This window comes from Centroberyx gerrardi, chromosome 17 (genome assembly GCF_048128805.1).
Source record: "Centroberyx gerrardi isolate f3 chromosome 17, fCenGer3.hap1.cur.20231027, whole genome shotgun sequence".
Classification (NCBI taxonomy): Eukaryota; Metazoa; Chordata; class Actinopteri; order Beryciformes; family Berycidae; genus Centroberyx; species Centroberyx gerrardi.
The window spans coordinates 24,510,779-24,528,222 of record NC_136013.1 but is presented as its reverse complement, the minus strand read 5'-3'; the positions used below and the strand labels follow the sequence as shown (position 1 = coordinate 24,528,222).

At 40.4% G+C, this 17,444-nt stretch overlaps 2 protein-coding genes across 2 annotated transcripts in view; both read right to left on the bottom strand.

Moving 5' to 3' along the window:
* Positions 1-344: 344 nt before the first annotated feature.
* On the bottom strand, positions 345-15,241 carry LOC139933259 (mitogen-activated protein kinase kinase kinase 7-like). The gene is made up of 14 exons (XM_078289667.1): positions 15,037-15,241; positions 14,332-14,442; positions 12,057-12,122; positions 11,051-11,096; positions 10,037-10,175; positions 9,264-9,388; positions 7,658-7,786; positions 6,614-6,744; positions 5,750-5,831; positions 5,106-5,236; positions 4,233-4,371; positions 3,245-3,306; positions 2,628-2,743; positions 345-2,193 (listed from the first exon to the last, which is right to left on the bottom strand). Exons 1-14 carry the CDS (start codon positions 15,100-15,102, stop codon positions 2,022-2,024), a joined length of 1,515 nt encoding a protein of 504 aa, XP_078145793.1. The 5' UTR covers positions 15,103-15,241; the 3' UTR covers positions 345-2,021.
* Positions 15,242-15,531: 290 nt separating this feature from the next.
* The window catches only part of daam1a (dishevelled associated activator of morphogenesis 1a), a 28,934-nt gene continuing 27,021 nt past the window's right edge, over positions 15,532-17,444 (bottom strand). The window contains exon 26 of the mRNA XM_071927323.2: positions 15,532-17,134. Within this exon, the coding sequence (XP_071783424.1) occupies positions 16,907-17,134 (228 nt within the window). The 3' untranslated portion in view covers positions 15,532-16,906. The remainder of the gene's footprint in view (positions 17,135-17,444) is intronic.

Here is a 17,444-nt window from a genome sequence, read left to right as displayed (position 1 = left end):
GGTGTTGTGAAGTGTTAGTGAATTGAGCACAATATTTGCATGGCCTTGCCTGATTGAGCACGGTTAGTGAACAGCATGGTTTTCTGATTTGGTCATTTTGGTGATAAAGCGTGCTCTTCCTTGCGGAAATCTTCTAGGCCCAAGTAGTTTCACATAAGCACTTCAGGCCAACAGCAGAACAAGTGCCTCCACTTACTCATAGCTTCACCAGCATTATAATCTGTCTGCTTGTGAATGGCTGGTGGAGCGTCATGGCACTGAGCCGTCCTTCAGACAAAACACAAACTTGACAATGAAAGAAGTATTATAGCAAAGACAACGAATGAAATACCAGAACCTTTCTTTTCACAAAGGATGTAATTGCAGTCTGTTCTTGTTTAAATCACATGAAAAATACTTCTGGTATTCGTAAATGTGTTCTTAATAACTGCATTCTGAAAAATTAACTGAGATGAAAAAAATATATAACTTCAATGAACATTACATGAGAAATTCTAAGGCAACTTGTGAACAAATACAGAGAATAAACAATCCCATACCAAACTAATCCCCTTGTAAAAGTTGAACAAAGCCCCCCCCCCAATACAATATTATGAACAATGTATGCTGAACATTTCTTCAACCCAAATAACAAGTGCAGTGAATGGTGCTGAAACCATTGATTGTGTGTCCTCATACCTCTGGGAAAGAGCCAAATTGCATTCTGTGACATCTAATTGTGTGTGATCGCAAAATACAATAGACATTAAATGTATTAAAAAAAAATCTGTCAAGTTCGTGATTTTATGGGTATTACCATTTCCAACAAACACTTCCAACAAAGCTTTTCTTTGGCAGCAAGGCAACATGTCTCTGAAGGAAAATTCCTTTGGTAAAACAGCACAGTCAAATTCACATGAAATGTTTTAAAAGGATTAGGCCTATAATGTCAGTGTCTTTCCTCTTTTCATAAAACATGCTAAAAATATGATTAAAACTGAAGAATATAAAAATAAAGACATTACAAATCACAATTGCAGTTAGACGTTTCTGCCATTTAAAGTGAAGATAAAAGTGACTGGCCAAAAGGCAAGTCATACTAATAACCCTTCAGGGGAATGACATCTGCAACAAGAGCCAAACACCTGAGGCTTCAAATTGGGATGAGTGACAAAGATCTACAGTGTGCCGCACTCAATGCAACTCTATCGCACAATAGAAGTCCAGGGGGACGTTGCCCAAATGTGTTCTGCAAGATAAAAATTCCATTTCAACGTCACCTCCAGATGCCATGTGCGTGCGGATGGTATCTAGATCAGAAGAGCTAAAGAGTAACTAAGGGTACTGGTCATCTGCTATTGGCTGGTCTTTGGTGACAGGTGATGTCACCTTCTATAGAGTACAACAGGTGGTGACGCCACCTGGCATCAAAGATCAGCCAATAGCAGATGGCCATTTCAGTACCCTACTTTTCACCATTAGATGTCAGGCGTTTAGTTACTCTTTAAAAGAAGAGAACTAGACCGAGGCGTCAGACTGGCTCTTGACAGCAGTCGGAGTCAAATTGCTGAAAACATTCAAACAGTCTACAATGTCTTGAACTGGATCTCAGTCCACTTAAAGCGGCTGCTAAACTGGTTGCCAGGAGCCCAATATGGAAGTATTTCACTTACTAAGCCAACAAAGACAAACACCCAACCAACATCAAAAGCTGTGTGGAAAAGTTGTCCAAGTCAAGTTAACACATTGACTTGTTGCTGTGGCATCATAGTAGTAGAAATTTTAAATACTAAAGTTAGTATCGGTAACACAGTCAGAATTCTGGTATTGTAACCAGTGTCAAAGCATGCGACATGAACAGACATTTTCTGTAGCAACTGAGCTATTCGGCTTGAATACATGACCAAAGAGTCCATCTGGCAGCAGATCAGTCCATCGCCGGTGAAGACCAGCCAACGACCGGATGAATACATCGGGACTGACGATATGTGGTGATGATTGGTTGACAGGAGGATGTACGCTTATTGCCCAACCCTGCTGTCCTAGCTGTGGTGCGGATGCTGATTCTGGATCAGGCCCAGCTTGCTCTTCAGGCCTTGGTAGAAGGCGGACAGGTTGCTGTGGTCCTCCAGCAGCTTGCTGTGCTCCTGGACCAGACGGGACGAGGTCTGCTGGTCCCTCTGGTCCTGCTCCAGCTCGGACATCAGCTCCGTCCTGAACAGACAGCGCAGGAGAAAGCCTCGGTCAACCATCAGAACAAATTCCTATCCGCCGGTTTCATTTACATGGACAGGAATTGGTCCAAAGGTCTTCACGTTTTAAAGGAAGGATTGAAATGACAGGGGAGTCATGGGTAGCTGAACTCCCTAAAAGTAATACAACTTTGAGCTATCCCTTCCCTTTGGTTTCAACCAGGAATGCCAATGATAATGCAGCCAGCCATTTTAGTGCAACTGAAGGATAAAACTTTACTCCAATGTGACAAATGTCTGAGGACATTCAAAAGGTTGAAGTACCCCTTTAAAGCTGATCTTCAAGGCTTTGGGAAGGGCGTTGAGTTTATTTCAACAGGTGCACAACAAGACAGTCCCAACAAAGACACATGACTGAACAACCCTACATACAGTACAAAGCGTGGCTTGACTTACTTCCTCTGAACAAGAAGAGCGATCTCAGTCTGGACTTTCAGGTATTCCTGAGCCATTCTGCAGTGCTGCTCAAACACAGCCATGGACTCTTTGGAGTTTGGACAAGGGGCCAGAGGCTAAAAATGTCAGAACAGATCAGCACTTTGAAGTTATTAGCCCTCTTAAGTCCATAATTTAAAAAAATACATGATTTTAGCAAATGTAATTTGTAATTTTGAAATAGTGAACAACGAACATTAGCTAATTTCATATCCAAACTTTATCTATAGTATTTTGGAATAAAACCTTTCACATACCCAATCCAGCATTTGTGAAGTGCTTCGGCTGGACTAATCAGATTAACACTAAGCATTTTTGTTACACTGATATGAAATCAGGCTTAACTGACATTAGCATCATTTTCCATGCATGGATCCATTAGCATCCTTGCCTTGAGATACCAATAACGCTACCACATTTCCTGATAATGGATAAAAATACAGAACTACAGTCTGAGGTATTAACTCGTTTCAAGGGAAAGACAACACAGGGTCTCAATGTAAAAACAATGAAACAGTATCTTTTATTAAGGACAGGTTTTATCATCTAAACCAAGCAAAAAAATATTTTCAACTTACCTGTAACTGGTGATCCAGTTTCAGGTAGGCCATGGGAATGGAGCTGTCCAAGCCATTGACAGCTAAGGACACACACACACACTTACACTTTAAATTGGGCACTCAAGGCACTGATATTAAATTAAAATGGATCAACATACAGTATGAGAATACTCAATGGTACAATTATATGGTGTTGCGCCTCCAGGAAAAGTTGTAGACGCATGTAATCTGTCATCATCAAATCTTGCTCATTGTGAAAGAATAACATTGGAGCTACTGTACAACACACCATACACACCCCATGGAGATCAAAACACTAGTTGCAATGTAGCGCCCCTTAGTGGTGCACTGTGACAATGACAACTGATCAGCTTTTACTTTGCCTATAACCAGAGGCTGATGAACTAAACTTGCTGAAGTAGGTCAGAGGGGAATAACGATTTTTTACTACTTCCATATGTCACTTTTTACAGTTCGAGTCCCCAATGTGTTTGTCATCAGCATCATTCATAATACCATGCTCTGATTCAACATACAGCAGATCCATAAGGCAACAGTTACATACTCAGCACAATATGACAATAAGGGTTGAACTTTTCACCTTTATTTATCCAGGGAGAGACAACAGAGCACGCATGCTATTTTCCAATAACACCCTGCTTCACATTTATACAGTTACACACGTTCAGCACTACTGTGATATTTTTCATAATTGATTATAAAAAACAAATAGGAGTTGGTACAGTTGTCAGAACTGATTAAATATGAATTTTCAGAGCGCTAGATTGAATTATGCTGAGAATAGTGTTACAAACTATTCTCAGCATAATTATGGTTTAGATACTGGGAAAAAAATTTAAAATATACGCGATAAAAAGCACAAAATAAAGTAAATGCCCACACTGAGAGCTGACTGGTTCCTGTTTTGTACCTCAGCGACATTCAGGTCACATTCTAAAGTGCTCACTCGCAGTGTGTTAAAAGACCTCCTCAAGACGTTTCCTACCTGTGGGACTCAACATCATCCTCAACTCTGATTGGCCAATGCTGGCTGAAGGGCTGGTGCAGTGGGCGGGGCTTTGGGAGCGTGTTGGTTGGCTGTCCACACTGGACGCTCTGGACAGACCAGTTCGTAACGTCGCGGTCTGAGGTGAAACACAAAACAACAGCTGAAATGAGTGCAACAAATATTTGAAAAATTCCCCAAAAAAACCCTATCTAGACAGCACAGCACAATGAACCTGCATTTTATTATTCTACCACTAAATACGATAACATTAACTCAAAATATGTCAATGTGGCTTTTTATTCATCATTTTGTATATATTTTAAAAAGCTTAATATTTTGGTTTATTGGGATCTCATATTTAGTTGACCGATTACAATGTATGGAAATTTTGTGCATTGGTTGAAAAAGTGTTGATGTTGATTTTTTAACAAAGTTTGTTACACTGAAATGTTGAAATATTCAATGTTAGTCAAAATTCAAAATTAAAATGATCAATAATTACAGCCTACAGTGTAGAGATAGCTCTAAAAATGCCTCAGAAATGTATAATATTGGTCATCTGTGCTCAAAGGTTTTGACATGGAGGACCACAAGCAAAAAAGTCGGGTTTTTGATCATGGGTGAAAAGATACAGCAGGTATTGACTGTTTACAAACATTAGAAGGTATTTGCTTCTGCGGTCATAGTTCAGTGTAGTGCTTGTTAACAAGTCATGTATTACACAGGTAATCTCAAAATACCTCCTCAAATTAAGGTGTATAAAAACAGACCAAAAGAGAATATGTTATAACCCCCTGGCGGCCCAGTTTGGTCCGCGGGTCCCACTGTACTTTGGACGGTCCTGTGCTCAGGATTTTGCGGCTATATTACCTTTGAAGGTTTGAACTGTAGTGGAAATTTGGCCTCGGTGCTTTTCAGGGTTTCCTCTCTGCCTTGTGAGTTTCTGTGTTCCATGTTGTTCTCAGTCCTGTTACTGTTGATGGTGTAGTCTGCATACGACCCTGCAGTGGGAAAAGATGGACGTCTGAAAACATAGTCCTTCTCTGGCTGCAACACTGATATACCAGGCATTCACCCAGCGCTATATAGTCAAGGTGGGCTGCCTGCACAAAAGAATAACACTACCTTTACTGAAAAAACAATAAAAATAACTCCAAAATTCCATTTATGAGTAGAGTAATACTGGTACATTTTTACAACTTTAGCTAACACTAATGCTATAATATCAGCACGCACTGTCTAAACATTGATTGGCTACATTAGCAAGTAAGATAAATACCTCAAACTAGTTCTTTTGCACTGCCTTTCTCTCTGCATATAACTACTGGTAGCCTTTGTTTAACTTGTCAGACACAATACAAACTAACTGAATTATTTCCATTAAATATTAAACCAAAATGGCAGATAGAAGCCCACCCTGACTAACATATTTCCTGTGTTGACTAGAGACATTTTCTTGAAGTTGCCAGAAACTGAGATCATGCACAAGTTTAGGCTGTAGAGGTTATAGTGACCTGTGCTTGTGGCTGATGAGGAGCCACTTCTATTGGCTGACTGATGTGGGAGCTGGAGTGGTTCATCTGAACCTGGGAAGTACTGTGGAAAATCAAAAGTGAACATCACACAAACAGATTAAAGAGAGCTCATCATAGTTTGACTTGATTCATGAAGCCTTGCCCAGAAATGTGTTTCGCATCTTTTTTTCTTGAGGGAATACTCATTAAAGGTGCTACATGCAGCATTTTAACATCAACAAATCATTACCACATTCATTTTTAGATATTAGCATAATTGCTGTAAACAAACAAGACCATCACCGAGAAGACTGGCAGCCTCTACACTGCATTTTACATTCTGTGCCATAAGGTTGGATTTGGAGGGAAATCTGCTGGATTGCTTTACGGCACAAAACAGGAAGAGGGCGCTGTTCTTCCAGAGCACAGAGAGCTAAAGCTTTCAGAGTTTACGACAGATGGAATTTGTGAAAGGAAAAATCACTTACAACATGCTGATCCTCTTCAGTAAAGCCAAAGACGGAAGAGGAGGAGAGGAAGTGACGGGGCTTATGGGAAATGCGGTCTTCATTTTGAGAAACAATAGCACTAACAATACCACTGGTGTGAGATAGAGGCTACCAATCCTCTCCACCATGGTCTCATTTGTTTATGGTAACTAAACCGAGGTATCGCAATTAGTTTGACAATGTAACAGTGGTGTGCAAAAATGCTACACCAGCAGCACCTTTAAAACAATAAGATGGAAAAATAATGAGTTCTACTTATCTTGAATAAATACTGTTATTTTTTGAATGGGTATAGCCTGTGTAGTTGGATTAGTTTGGACTAGTTTGAACATTCCCAACACATGGGACAGTGTACCTTCATGAGATGGCTCATGGTGTTCTTCACCTCCTCCATGGACGGTCTCTGGCAGGGCTCTTTGTCCCAGCAGCGGGTCATCAGGTTCTCTATGGGCTCCGGGAGGTCTTTGATCAGAGGTGGCCGAGTGCCTGCATCACACCAGCCAGCCAGTCAGTGTGTGGACTGGAATGCTAAACTGGCATAAAGCTGTTGCTAACGATAACACTTGTTCCTAACATACAGCGTTACGAGTGAGTGAACAGCAGAACGTCCACCTCGCCTCCAAACTGTGGGTATTGGTGGATAATTGGACTGACACGGGACTGTTTCCATTTTATTTAAATTTTTTTAAATTGAATTTAATATTATATTTATGAGCTTATATTCTATTTGTCTATCCCAGCTGAATTCTGCTGGAGTTTCATCTTTCATCTTATCTTACCATTAAATACCTTTAAATACATGTAAAATTCCCTGATATCCCCTGACTTTCCAGAATACACCCCTCAAATTCCAGAACTTCCATGACCAGTGGGAACACTGAAGTTAAAAACCACAGAACTTGAATGGATAGAACGGTCATTCCTGGACGATCAGAGCAGCGGCCATTTTTATGTAAACCGTTGGGCTAACTTCTGTATAAACCGATTTACAGCAAGTCACTGAAGTGAGAGGTTTTACAGCGAGAACCAAAGCAGCTTCTCTGTCTCCTTGCTGCCATGGATTGCTAACATGCTAATGTTGACTAGAAGAGCTAGAGAGAGAAGTAAAATCTTTGATAAAGCTACCTTGCTTAGCCTTGTCGCTAACGTTAGCTTTCAGTTGAGTTTTGCTAAAGTTTTGCTCAAGTTCTCAAGCAAGTGTGACAGACTTTACAGCCTTAATGCCCAGACTTGTGTTGTCACCATAGCAATTAACCCTTAAAATTACATAATCGCCATTTTATGCTGCACTAGCCAAATTACCATAGCAAACAGTGGAAGGACCATTCTGTCCATTCAAGTTCTATGGTTAAAGCAACATGGGTAAGAAAGACAGAGACATGGGTGTTGAAGCGCTGACCTCTGTGGACGGCCCACATGATGCAGAACGCCGAGCCGCCGATCTCGTCGAAGGGTTTCTTGCGGGTGATGACCTCCCATAGGATGATGCCCCAGCTGAACACGTCGCACTTCTCACTGTAGTTACTGCCTGTCGCATACACACACATTGCATTTTAGGCAGTTAGGCGACACTCTCAGCCACTTTCAACTTCATCACAACACTGAGCCAGAAGGTACAGAGTATCCGCAGATCCTTAAAGGTCTGAAAAAGTTTGAAATTAACCTTGGTACAACAGTGAGTGGCAACTTTTGTACATGCATTACATTTCTACATGTATAAAGTACTGTTCTCCGTGGTGCGCCTTATGAGTCATATCAAGAAAGAGTCATTTTTTTTATCAAAACCTGAAATCTGTTGCTGATAAAACTGATACTTCACACTCACATTTAGAATATAGCAACACTAACAGGCCTTCAAATCTCTTACATAATACAGCATGATAACACTTCCTGCCAGTGCCTTCCTCTCTGAAGTGATATGGGAACACAGTCAGCCCCAACATGAGTAAATGAAGAGTTGACTTTCAAAATGAGAATTTGAAAAAGTAACACATACTCTTGCAAAATGACTGATAGTACAAACATAAGAAATTTGCAGTGGCCTACTTGTGAAGGATAATGGCTAAGCTAACCGTCTGTGAATACTCACATTTTTGGTGGGTGCTGAAAATTACAAAGGCTAAAGCAAATTATGGACAAAAAGCATCACTTCCAGTCATTTTCCGTTATATCTTTCATGTCACGTTGGCCATAAGGGCAGAGACTGTCTCAGCTAAACTGCTGTCATGCTAGTTTGGCTAGCTCCATCTTCCTGGCTGGTAGAAACAGCTGCCTTCCACTGAAACGGATACTCCTTTACTTTCTTTGAGTTTGTACACACTGGGCTCAAGTGTGGCTTTGATAAAGACATAACTGCTGGTTAAAGCAGCTAGCGGAGGATGAGAACAAAACATAAAAAGAGAGAGGTGGAGGGGTTTTTAAATGACACCAGACGCCCTCTAGTGGTTGGTCTATGCCATAGCTCTTACTAAACCATTGATGCTCTAGTATATAGTTCATTCACCTTGTAGTAGACATTTTCTGTGGCTGCTTTTTCTGTATTCTGATAATTTATGTGAAATGTATATGGCGTAAATAATTTGCCGTTACCTTTTTTCACGGCTATCAAAGACCTGCATCATCATTAAAATGTTTATTTCCTGGAAGTCACAAAATGCTAACAAGCTAGCAAACATACGTGCAAATTTACGTTCAAGAGGAGTCGTGTTCGTATTTTGACAAGAAAAAAACATTTTACGATCATGCTGTTGTTTGACAGCCATGAAAAGGTAACGACAAATGATTTACACCATATACATTTCACGTAAACTATTAGAAGACAGAAAAAGCAACCACAGAAAATGTTGATTTATTGTTTTGCCATAGAAATTGAACAGGGTTTCGTGGCCTTTATGCTGCGTCATCACCATTCTTATCTACAGTATATCTCTAATAATGAATGCTGCTGTAACCTGTCCACGTTTTGAGCTACTGAGTAAGAACTGAAAGCTTTATTCATGGCTTACCTTCAAACACCTCTGGCGCCATCCAGGCTGCGCTGCCTTTGTTGTTGGTCATGTGGGTCTGGATATCACAAGCCGTTCCAAAGTCACAGATCTTCAGCACTGTGCCACCCGCCACAAGCAACAGGCTGAAATATTACATTTGATAGGGCTTAGAGACTAAAGATTTATGACATTTTGATTGATGTGTTGTTTAAAAGGAAAAATCCACCCTAAAACACTTTAGGACTGTTTAAAAAAAACTGCAATTGGCAATGTGCCTTGCATTTCTGGACCCATTTTGTTATGTTGTTGTGTATTTTTATTATTCCTGTGGATAACCAATTTCTCCACCAACAGTAGTTTCAGTAGACCAGAATGCAATGCAGCCACAAGACATGTTGTGTTTTGAATAAGGGGCATAACTCACTCTCTTGCTCTTACTATGCTATTGCTATCGCTTTCTCCACCTACACATAAAACCAACAGCTGAATGCAACAAGTTCACGCCCCTTCTCTGGGGGTTGTTGAAAGGCATTCTGGGAAACGTAGGAACTCACTAACTGAAGTAGAAGCAGACGAGGCAGGTTGAGGGAAAGTGGGTTCACCAAAACAGTAAATTTCAACACTTCATCACAAAATAACTCCTGAAATGCACTGAACTTCACAGATTGATTACATCTAACAGTGGAAGAGGATCCGAGGGTGGATTTTTCCTTTAAGGAAAAAACGACGACAGAACAACAAAGGGTTCTTACAAAAACTCTAAAACTCAGCTTTATCAGAAAGGGCCTTACTTGGGTGGTTTGAGGTCCCGGTGTATGAGGGCCTTGGGTTTCATGGCATGCAGATAGGCAACTCCCTCGGCACACTGCAGACACCAGCTCATGGCATGGGACGCTGTGTACTGGGGCAGCGGCTCAGCACCATGCAGGACTGAATGTGTGTGTGAGTGTGAGAGAGGGAGAGAGAGATAACACTGTAAAAACACAGACATGAACAGCAACTGGCACAGACCCTCAATGACACATCACTAGCTATGTTTCCAACTGTCAATCGAATTTTAGGGGCAAAAAAACAAAAAAACAAACAAAAATTACATACAATTTTACAATAAATCGGCTTCCTGAATGTCAAAAAACCATCCACCAAAAAAAGTTAATAATATTTAAAGAACTCATTAGGATTGGGCAAGTTGTTCTTTATTGTCAGCTAATGTTGCCCATATTTCATGCTTTTCCCCAAAGATGAAAACAAAGAAATGCACTTGGTGATATTCTAATGTACCAACTAATGGTCATACAACCACAGTGGAAGAAGTTAGTTGTCAGAAACAACACATATAGGTGTGGTGGTAGACAGATATTAATAATTAGACCATAATTTCACAACATCCAAATCCACTTTTGAAGTGTTGTGCAGTGAGTCTGAATAATTTGTTAACGATCGTGCCGAGTCCATGTCCACTCTATTTATTGCATATTGACAACTAACTTTTTTCAAGCAAGTGTAACAAAATTGCGATTTTTATTTTAGCACATTTTTCCGTTTCCGTTCAGCTTTTCTAATTTGATACATCAAAATTCGCACAAAAATACTTGGATGGAAACCCAGTTAATGACTCAACAAACCACATGGCATGATGACAGGAAAAAAACAGGTACAGTGATATAATATCATTTTCCCCCCTTTCCCCCCCTCTAAATGCTTCAAAATACAGAATAACATTTATGTTTATGCTGTTCAGCTTTTGATACAGTCAATTTAGGGTTAAATTTTGTATAATTCCGTAATATAATATCCTGTCTTACCATTATACAGAGAGCCACCTTCTGCATACTCCATGACCAGACAGACCTGAAAGACAAACCATGTTAACCCTGCAGTGAAAAAAACGTGTTGACCTGTTTGCTTTATCCAACTAATGACTCTCAACATCACCCAAACACATTTGCTATTGCTGTTTTTCGTATCTCTTTGACTTTTAACTCCCCATTTCCAGGGGCGGAGACAAAGAAATGTGAAATCTGATTAGCCACCTTTGGCTGTTAAACTCCAATTGACCCATTGAAATTGCCTGAAATGTAAGATTTGGTTGTTTTAACTAACCAAGGCACCCTTTTAAACAGAAGGAAGTGCTGAAGAGTATGATAGGTGTCGTTTCATTTTTTCCAGATATTTCACAGTCCAGTCCAGAGTCTAGTTTTCACCTAAATCCTCATTGGACAATACAAGTACAATGAGTATTTAGGTGAACTTTGTCCTGCATGTAAGAATTTGTTTCGGAACATTTTTAAACTTCAGTACACACAATTGATTAAAAACAATCCAACTATATTGCATTATAGTTCATTTTAAACTCTTGACCTTGTTTTTATGCTTATGGTCCTTGGACCCCCCCCCAAATTGTGGTGGCCATTCCCCCCCAGTTAAAAAGTCCTAGATATGCTACTGCCCATTTCGCAGTTTTCCTGAATCGTTTGCAAGTGTTATGACTTTTTTTTTTCACCATTACCTTTGCTGGCTACTTTCATAGTTTGCAGCAGTTGCTGGAGATTGGACTAAGAACTGCCAGGCAAAAAGCTGCCACACATGCCACAGGAAAAATATGGAAAATTAGCTAAATGAATATATGGTACTTTTTAGGGCTCTTACATTATTTTCTCAAGGCCTGCACCCCACCTGCAGTATTTTGTCTGACCCTAACCTGCCCAACCCACAGGTCACGAGTCAACCCGTGCATCACTAGAGCAGTGCGTTGATATGTGTTAGAATACATGAGATATCAGCTCCCGAGTCCCCAGTGCTTTCACTTACTGGATTGTCACAGGAGCCATAGAGCTTCACGATGTTGGGGTGGTTGACCCGGGAGAGCTGGCGGAGCTGTGGAGAGACACAAATAAATAAGTTACTGTTGCAGAAACAAAGCATGATAAATCATACGACGCACTTTTGCACATCACGTATATTGCTGGAAATTCACATACTCGCTTCTTCAGTTTTCATATATCTCTGTCATTGTTATAATCTGCATAGATTAATGGTATTTTCATAATGGTTCCATTATTTCATACTGTATATATATTATTTTTATATCTTGATTACGTTGTTGTGTAGTTATGTATATATAGCACACATTTCTAATTTAGTAATACATATTTAAATAAGCAATTATGACTACTAGTAACATCTGTATGTAACAACTGTAAGTAACTGCAGTAACAACTGTAGCTTAATCCATACATGTTAGTGATCCATACTCCTCCCCCATATTTCCAACCAATACATGTGCATATATATGTTGAAAGTAACTCCATGATTGTTTACATTCTTTTTTTTTTACAGTTTTTTTTGTTACTGTTTTTACTGCTGATTTCACATTCTATTTGTCATTTTTCCCCTGCTGAATCCTGTAACTTTTGCTGCTGCAACAACCAAATTCACATTGAGATTCTGCATAGATCAAAAACTAGTTGTGCAAGTTGTAATGCTCCAACCGCTGTGCTTTGGCAGTTCCTGCTATGGAATCGTTTCCCTGAGTTTACCTTTAAATCCACAATCCAGACCTTTTGGACTATATACATTTTGGGAAGACTTCTGTACAAAGATTGTTAAGGAGTTTCACTTCTAAGAGATAAATAAAACAAGAACCTTCTTCACCCATCAAAATATAGGGTGTTTGTTGACTCCAATTAATCGTATCTCATTAAGTCAGGACAGGAGAACATGTCTCTAAATGTCCAACTATGTGTTGCTGTTTTATTATCCCCCCAAATCAGGATGATGACTTTAATCCACACGAGTGAATGAAGAGTTGCCTTGCAAAATAAGTAATCCAGTATCAGAAAAAAAGTAATACTTACTCTTGCAATAATCGATAGCACAAACATTGAGGAAAGTATAGAACTTTTTAAAGGATGGTGGATAAGTTAAGTCCTTGCACCTTAACATTCTTGGTATCAATTTTAGAGAAATTGAATGATTGTAAATTCTCTCTTAACGAGTAAAATTTATAATGTTCATACCTTCAAGACAATTGGCATATGTGCGTACACACACCTGTAAGTAATCTGCCTTGATAAAAACCGTCATTATGCTGCTGAACAGCCACTCATTAACATAAAGATACACCTCTAATGGACCATATATGGCAACAACCTTCCCTTTAAATGCTGCAGGGAATGTCACTGATGTCTCCCCTATGCTTGAACATGGCTCAGACGACGAGGGGCAAGAGGCAGAAATTTTTAAAAACAGTTTGACCTGAAGACATGTGCCAAAACAGGAATTATAGACAACATAGGGACATTGTTGCAACAATTTACACACAATCATAAGAACAAATTTATCAATCGCTCTCTTTGCTTAAAAATGGTTGGAGGCATGGTTTACGCACATATTTGTACATGCACAATGTTGATAAATGAGGCCGCAGGATTGAAAACCACTGATCTAGTAGATAAAGGAAATTAACTCTGTTGTGGAACCTTCTCCACCCATCAAATATATGGATTCTTTTACCCCAACTAGTTGCAAGAAGTCAGGACAGGAGGACATGTCTCTGAATGTCAAATTATTATTGTAACAGAGGACATTTTTGAAGATGTACTGACAAAGTGCAGCATCAGGTCTGCATTATGTAGTGAGCCTGGCATCCAGGTTTGGTAAATATGCAAATAAATGTGACTAGGGATGGGACAACATATCGAAATTCAATATATCGCAATGCAAAAATGTGACAATACATATCGTGGGGCAGAAAAATGAATCGTGATATTAGCTCCATGTTATTCTGCTGTAGTAATCACAAATGAGAGGGCTTGACCATCACAGTTTCACAAGCTCTCCATCCAAATTATATTATTTGCAATATATTATTTTTTAATTTGTTTACATTCTAGCAAGCTAATGCCATTGAAGATTTGTGGCTCAGAAATAAACAGAATTCTGCACAGTCATACTTTCTTGTCATTGAACTTATATTTACATCATACCGTGGTCGTATTGAATCGTGAACCCCATATCGTGTATCGAATCGTATCGCATATTGTCCCATCCCTAAATGTGACACAACAAAAGATGCTAGCAGTACCTCGACATGGAAAGCGTTCCTTTCGTTTTCACTCTCAATGGTCTTTATGGCTACATCCTTGCCTTTCCATTTGGCCTTGAAGACAACTCCAAATGTCCCTCTGCCAACAACCTGGAGGGAGAAAACAAAGACAACAGGCGTGGATTTGGGGGGAGACAGGAAGACATGTCCCCTTCCATATTGGGAGAAGGATTCATTTTCCCACCCCTCCACAATTATTTCGGCCTCAAACGCACTGTATTTCTACTTGCTCTTCGTTTTTAGCAGCACAGAGCTTCGCGGTTGGTTTTGGTGACAAACCACAAACACCCCTTCCCCTTTAAACGATGGAGCCCTTCCTGTACTTGTTAGAAACTCCTTTTAACGCCTTTAAAGGCGTTTCAGCAGCAAACAAGACTGCCATGTTTCATATTTTGATTCATGTTGCCTCTTCACATCGGGGTTCAGTTTGACGTCTTTTCACACTGACCAATAATTCCCCATACTCTCTCATACCTGCAGACTTTTCTCATGTGAATAAATGATCTATTGTTTCAATCTTGCTGATGAACTGGGGGAAACAGAGTTGCATTGAAGCCGCTATGCTACTATGCCCATGCAGTGGTATGTCAGTGTGACTTTGATCCAGAGTGTCCCCCCCCCCCGAGCTGAAATGCAACCTAACGCCCTTGCATGCCAAGGTGTTGTTTGCGAGTGTGAATTTACCACTTCAACTTGGATGTCTTCATACTGGATGTCTTCAAACGGACAGCCCGCTGGAGTCTCCAGCATTGCCGCAGACCAGCGCTCCCGCAATGCGACCACAGCAAAGCCGACGGTGCTTTGGTTTAATAACGCGTGCTTATCGGAACAATAACGCACGGGGCGATCTTTGTTGCTTCTCGCCAACTGTTCGCAATGGTTTCCATTTGCTGCCGTGAATTCAGGAAGTAGGCAGCGGTCCGTAGTCTTTTCAGATGCGTTACGCTATCTAGAATAACCAGAAAGTAAGACTTCCGGTTTGGGCGTTCAGCCTTCAAAATAAAAGCGCGAGTGCACCCAGATTAATATTTGATGTCATAATAATAATGGCAAATGCCATAATATGTGTCCATTTTTTGACTATAAAGTCTGCATATAATACACTGTGCAGAATACATACAGAACACAGAATAAATTGGACACTGCACAGGTCACCTTTCATTGCTACTTTTTTTTTTTTATTTCTCCTTTATTGCACAAGTTATATGTCAAAACACTCCAACAGACCTGTACTTTCTTATATTAAGTATGTATATGATGTAGTATAATGTAGTATGGTATACAACGTGTATGATGGTATGTAAAGCCCTTTGAGACTGTGATAAATAAACTAGACTAGACAAATGAATATAACCTTCAGTACAATACAAAACAATGGGAGAGTGCAGTAGAAGGTTTATACAGACAGGAAAGTATAAAGACTCTACCCACTTCTTTTTGTTTACACACTACACTCAGTATTGTACAACCTTCTGCTCAGTTCAGTTCAGTACAGTCCAGTGCCACTCAAGTCCAGGACAATTTTATTGAACTATGAAATAATACATTTGCATTGCATATAGGCAAATAAACACTCAATTTGTACCACTGAGATTTATTTTAACTTCTTCCCCCCTCTCCTGGAAAGTGGCAGCAGGCCTTACAGAGTACTGTTTTCCCTTTCTGTCCCCAAACCAGTCCATCTTCTAAAATCCACTGTTGACTTTTTACCATATTGGTTGTTTTATCTTTTGTTGACCCAGTGGTTTGTGTTGGTTGGCATTTTCTTCTACTGCTGGCTGCATGGTGCCAACATTTTCTACTGCCTCAGGCTGTGTACTCGGTTGTTTTCTGATCAAATAACCCTCCATTTTCACACCCAGAACACATTGGAAAGAATCACCTGCTGGTCATTGGCTCCTACAAACCACCTACAGTGGCCCACAGTAGTCACAGTCATGCATGAACATTTGACATCTCAATACATAAAATGTGAACAGGGTGAAATGCAAAAAAGGTTACTCCCAATTTTTCTATTAAATGGTAGGGAGAGAGACAGGAAAGATTGGGAGAGAGAAGGGGATGACATGTGACAAAAGTCCTGAACAGGATTCAAGGCCAGAACATTGCAGTTACATGGTATACGCCTTAGCCAATTGAGCCACCAGGACACTCCATAATTGTCTCATTATGAGTTTTAAAAGTCTTCTAGCCTTAGCGTCCAGGTGATTTCAATATTTAACACACCATCAACCAGAGAAATAATCAGTGAGTGTTTGATTGGAATGGAAACCTGCAGACTCTGCCTTCCATGGTTCCATTCCAGTGGCAGATATTTTCTCCTTGGGGCTGCAGGTCAACATGGACTGTTAGAGTTCATCTGTCATTTGAGTTGTGAGACCAAAGTCCAAATGTATGAGTTGCACTTCCACAGTACCAACAGAACTACAAATGTTCCCAAGACGTTTGTTCTCTTCCTTATGTGCTCCCTTTGATCTCTTTATGTCCCAGGTTTTCTGTGCGTCTATCCACCAAGACATCTTCACAACTCCGCAAGACAGAGCCAACCGTCCTGTTAGTGGTTTAATTTGCTGGCTGGTCTCTCTCGGCTGCTGTTGCCCGAGTTCTGTTTCTGTTGCGCCGAGTTCTGTTTTCGCCGGTTCAGTTTCATCTTGGACAGGTCCTTGTCGAACACCTCTCCGGACCGCAGGGCGGACACCAGGTCGTCGAACTCCCCGCCCTCCTCTGTTCCTCCGCTCGCTTTGGCTTTCCTCGCCTTCTGCTCTCTGTCTCTCTGCTTCAGCTGGAGGAGAGGAAGAGAGGGAGGCAGGTGAGAGTCGGTATGAGGATAGATGGATAGGAGACATTTGTACATTTTTACCATATGTTCACAGAGTGAGCAACACTATCAACAAGTCACCGGGCGTCCATTCATTTCCTATAGAGCTGAGCGGCCATGGAAACTCGGTTGATGTGTGGACAGTCAACAAGCTTGTTGACCGAGAAAAGTTGGCCATGGTTAAACTTTTTACGGTCATCGGACGACAACAGTCAATCAGATTTCCACACATTCTTACTACATTTATTGTATTTGTATTTTTATTTTGAATCAG

Bases quoted from the DNA above. Each gene is read 5' to 3' on its own strand.
- LOC139933259 (XM_078289667.1), bottom strand. From the start codon at position 15,102: ATGCTGGAGACTCCAGCGGGCTGTCCGTTTGAAGACATCCAGTATGAA. The intron at 6,745-7,657 runs GTCAGCGCTTCA...GGTGTGATGCAG, and splicing joins CATGTGGGCCGTCCACAGAG to GCACTCGGCCACCTCTGATC. The intron at 4,372-5,105 runs GTAATATAGCCG...GTTTCACCTCAG, and splicing joins TACAGTTCAAACCTTCAAAG to ACCGCGACGTTACGAACTGG.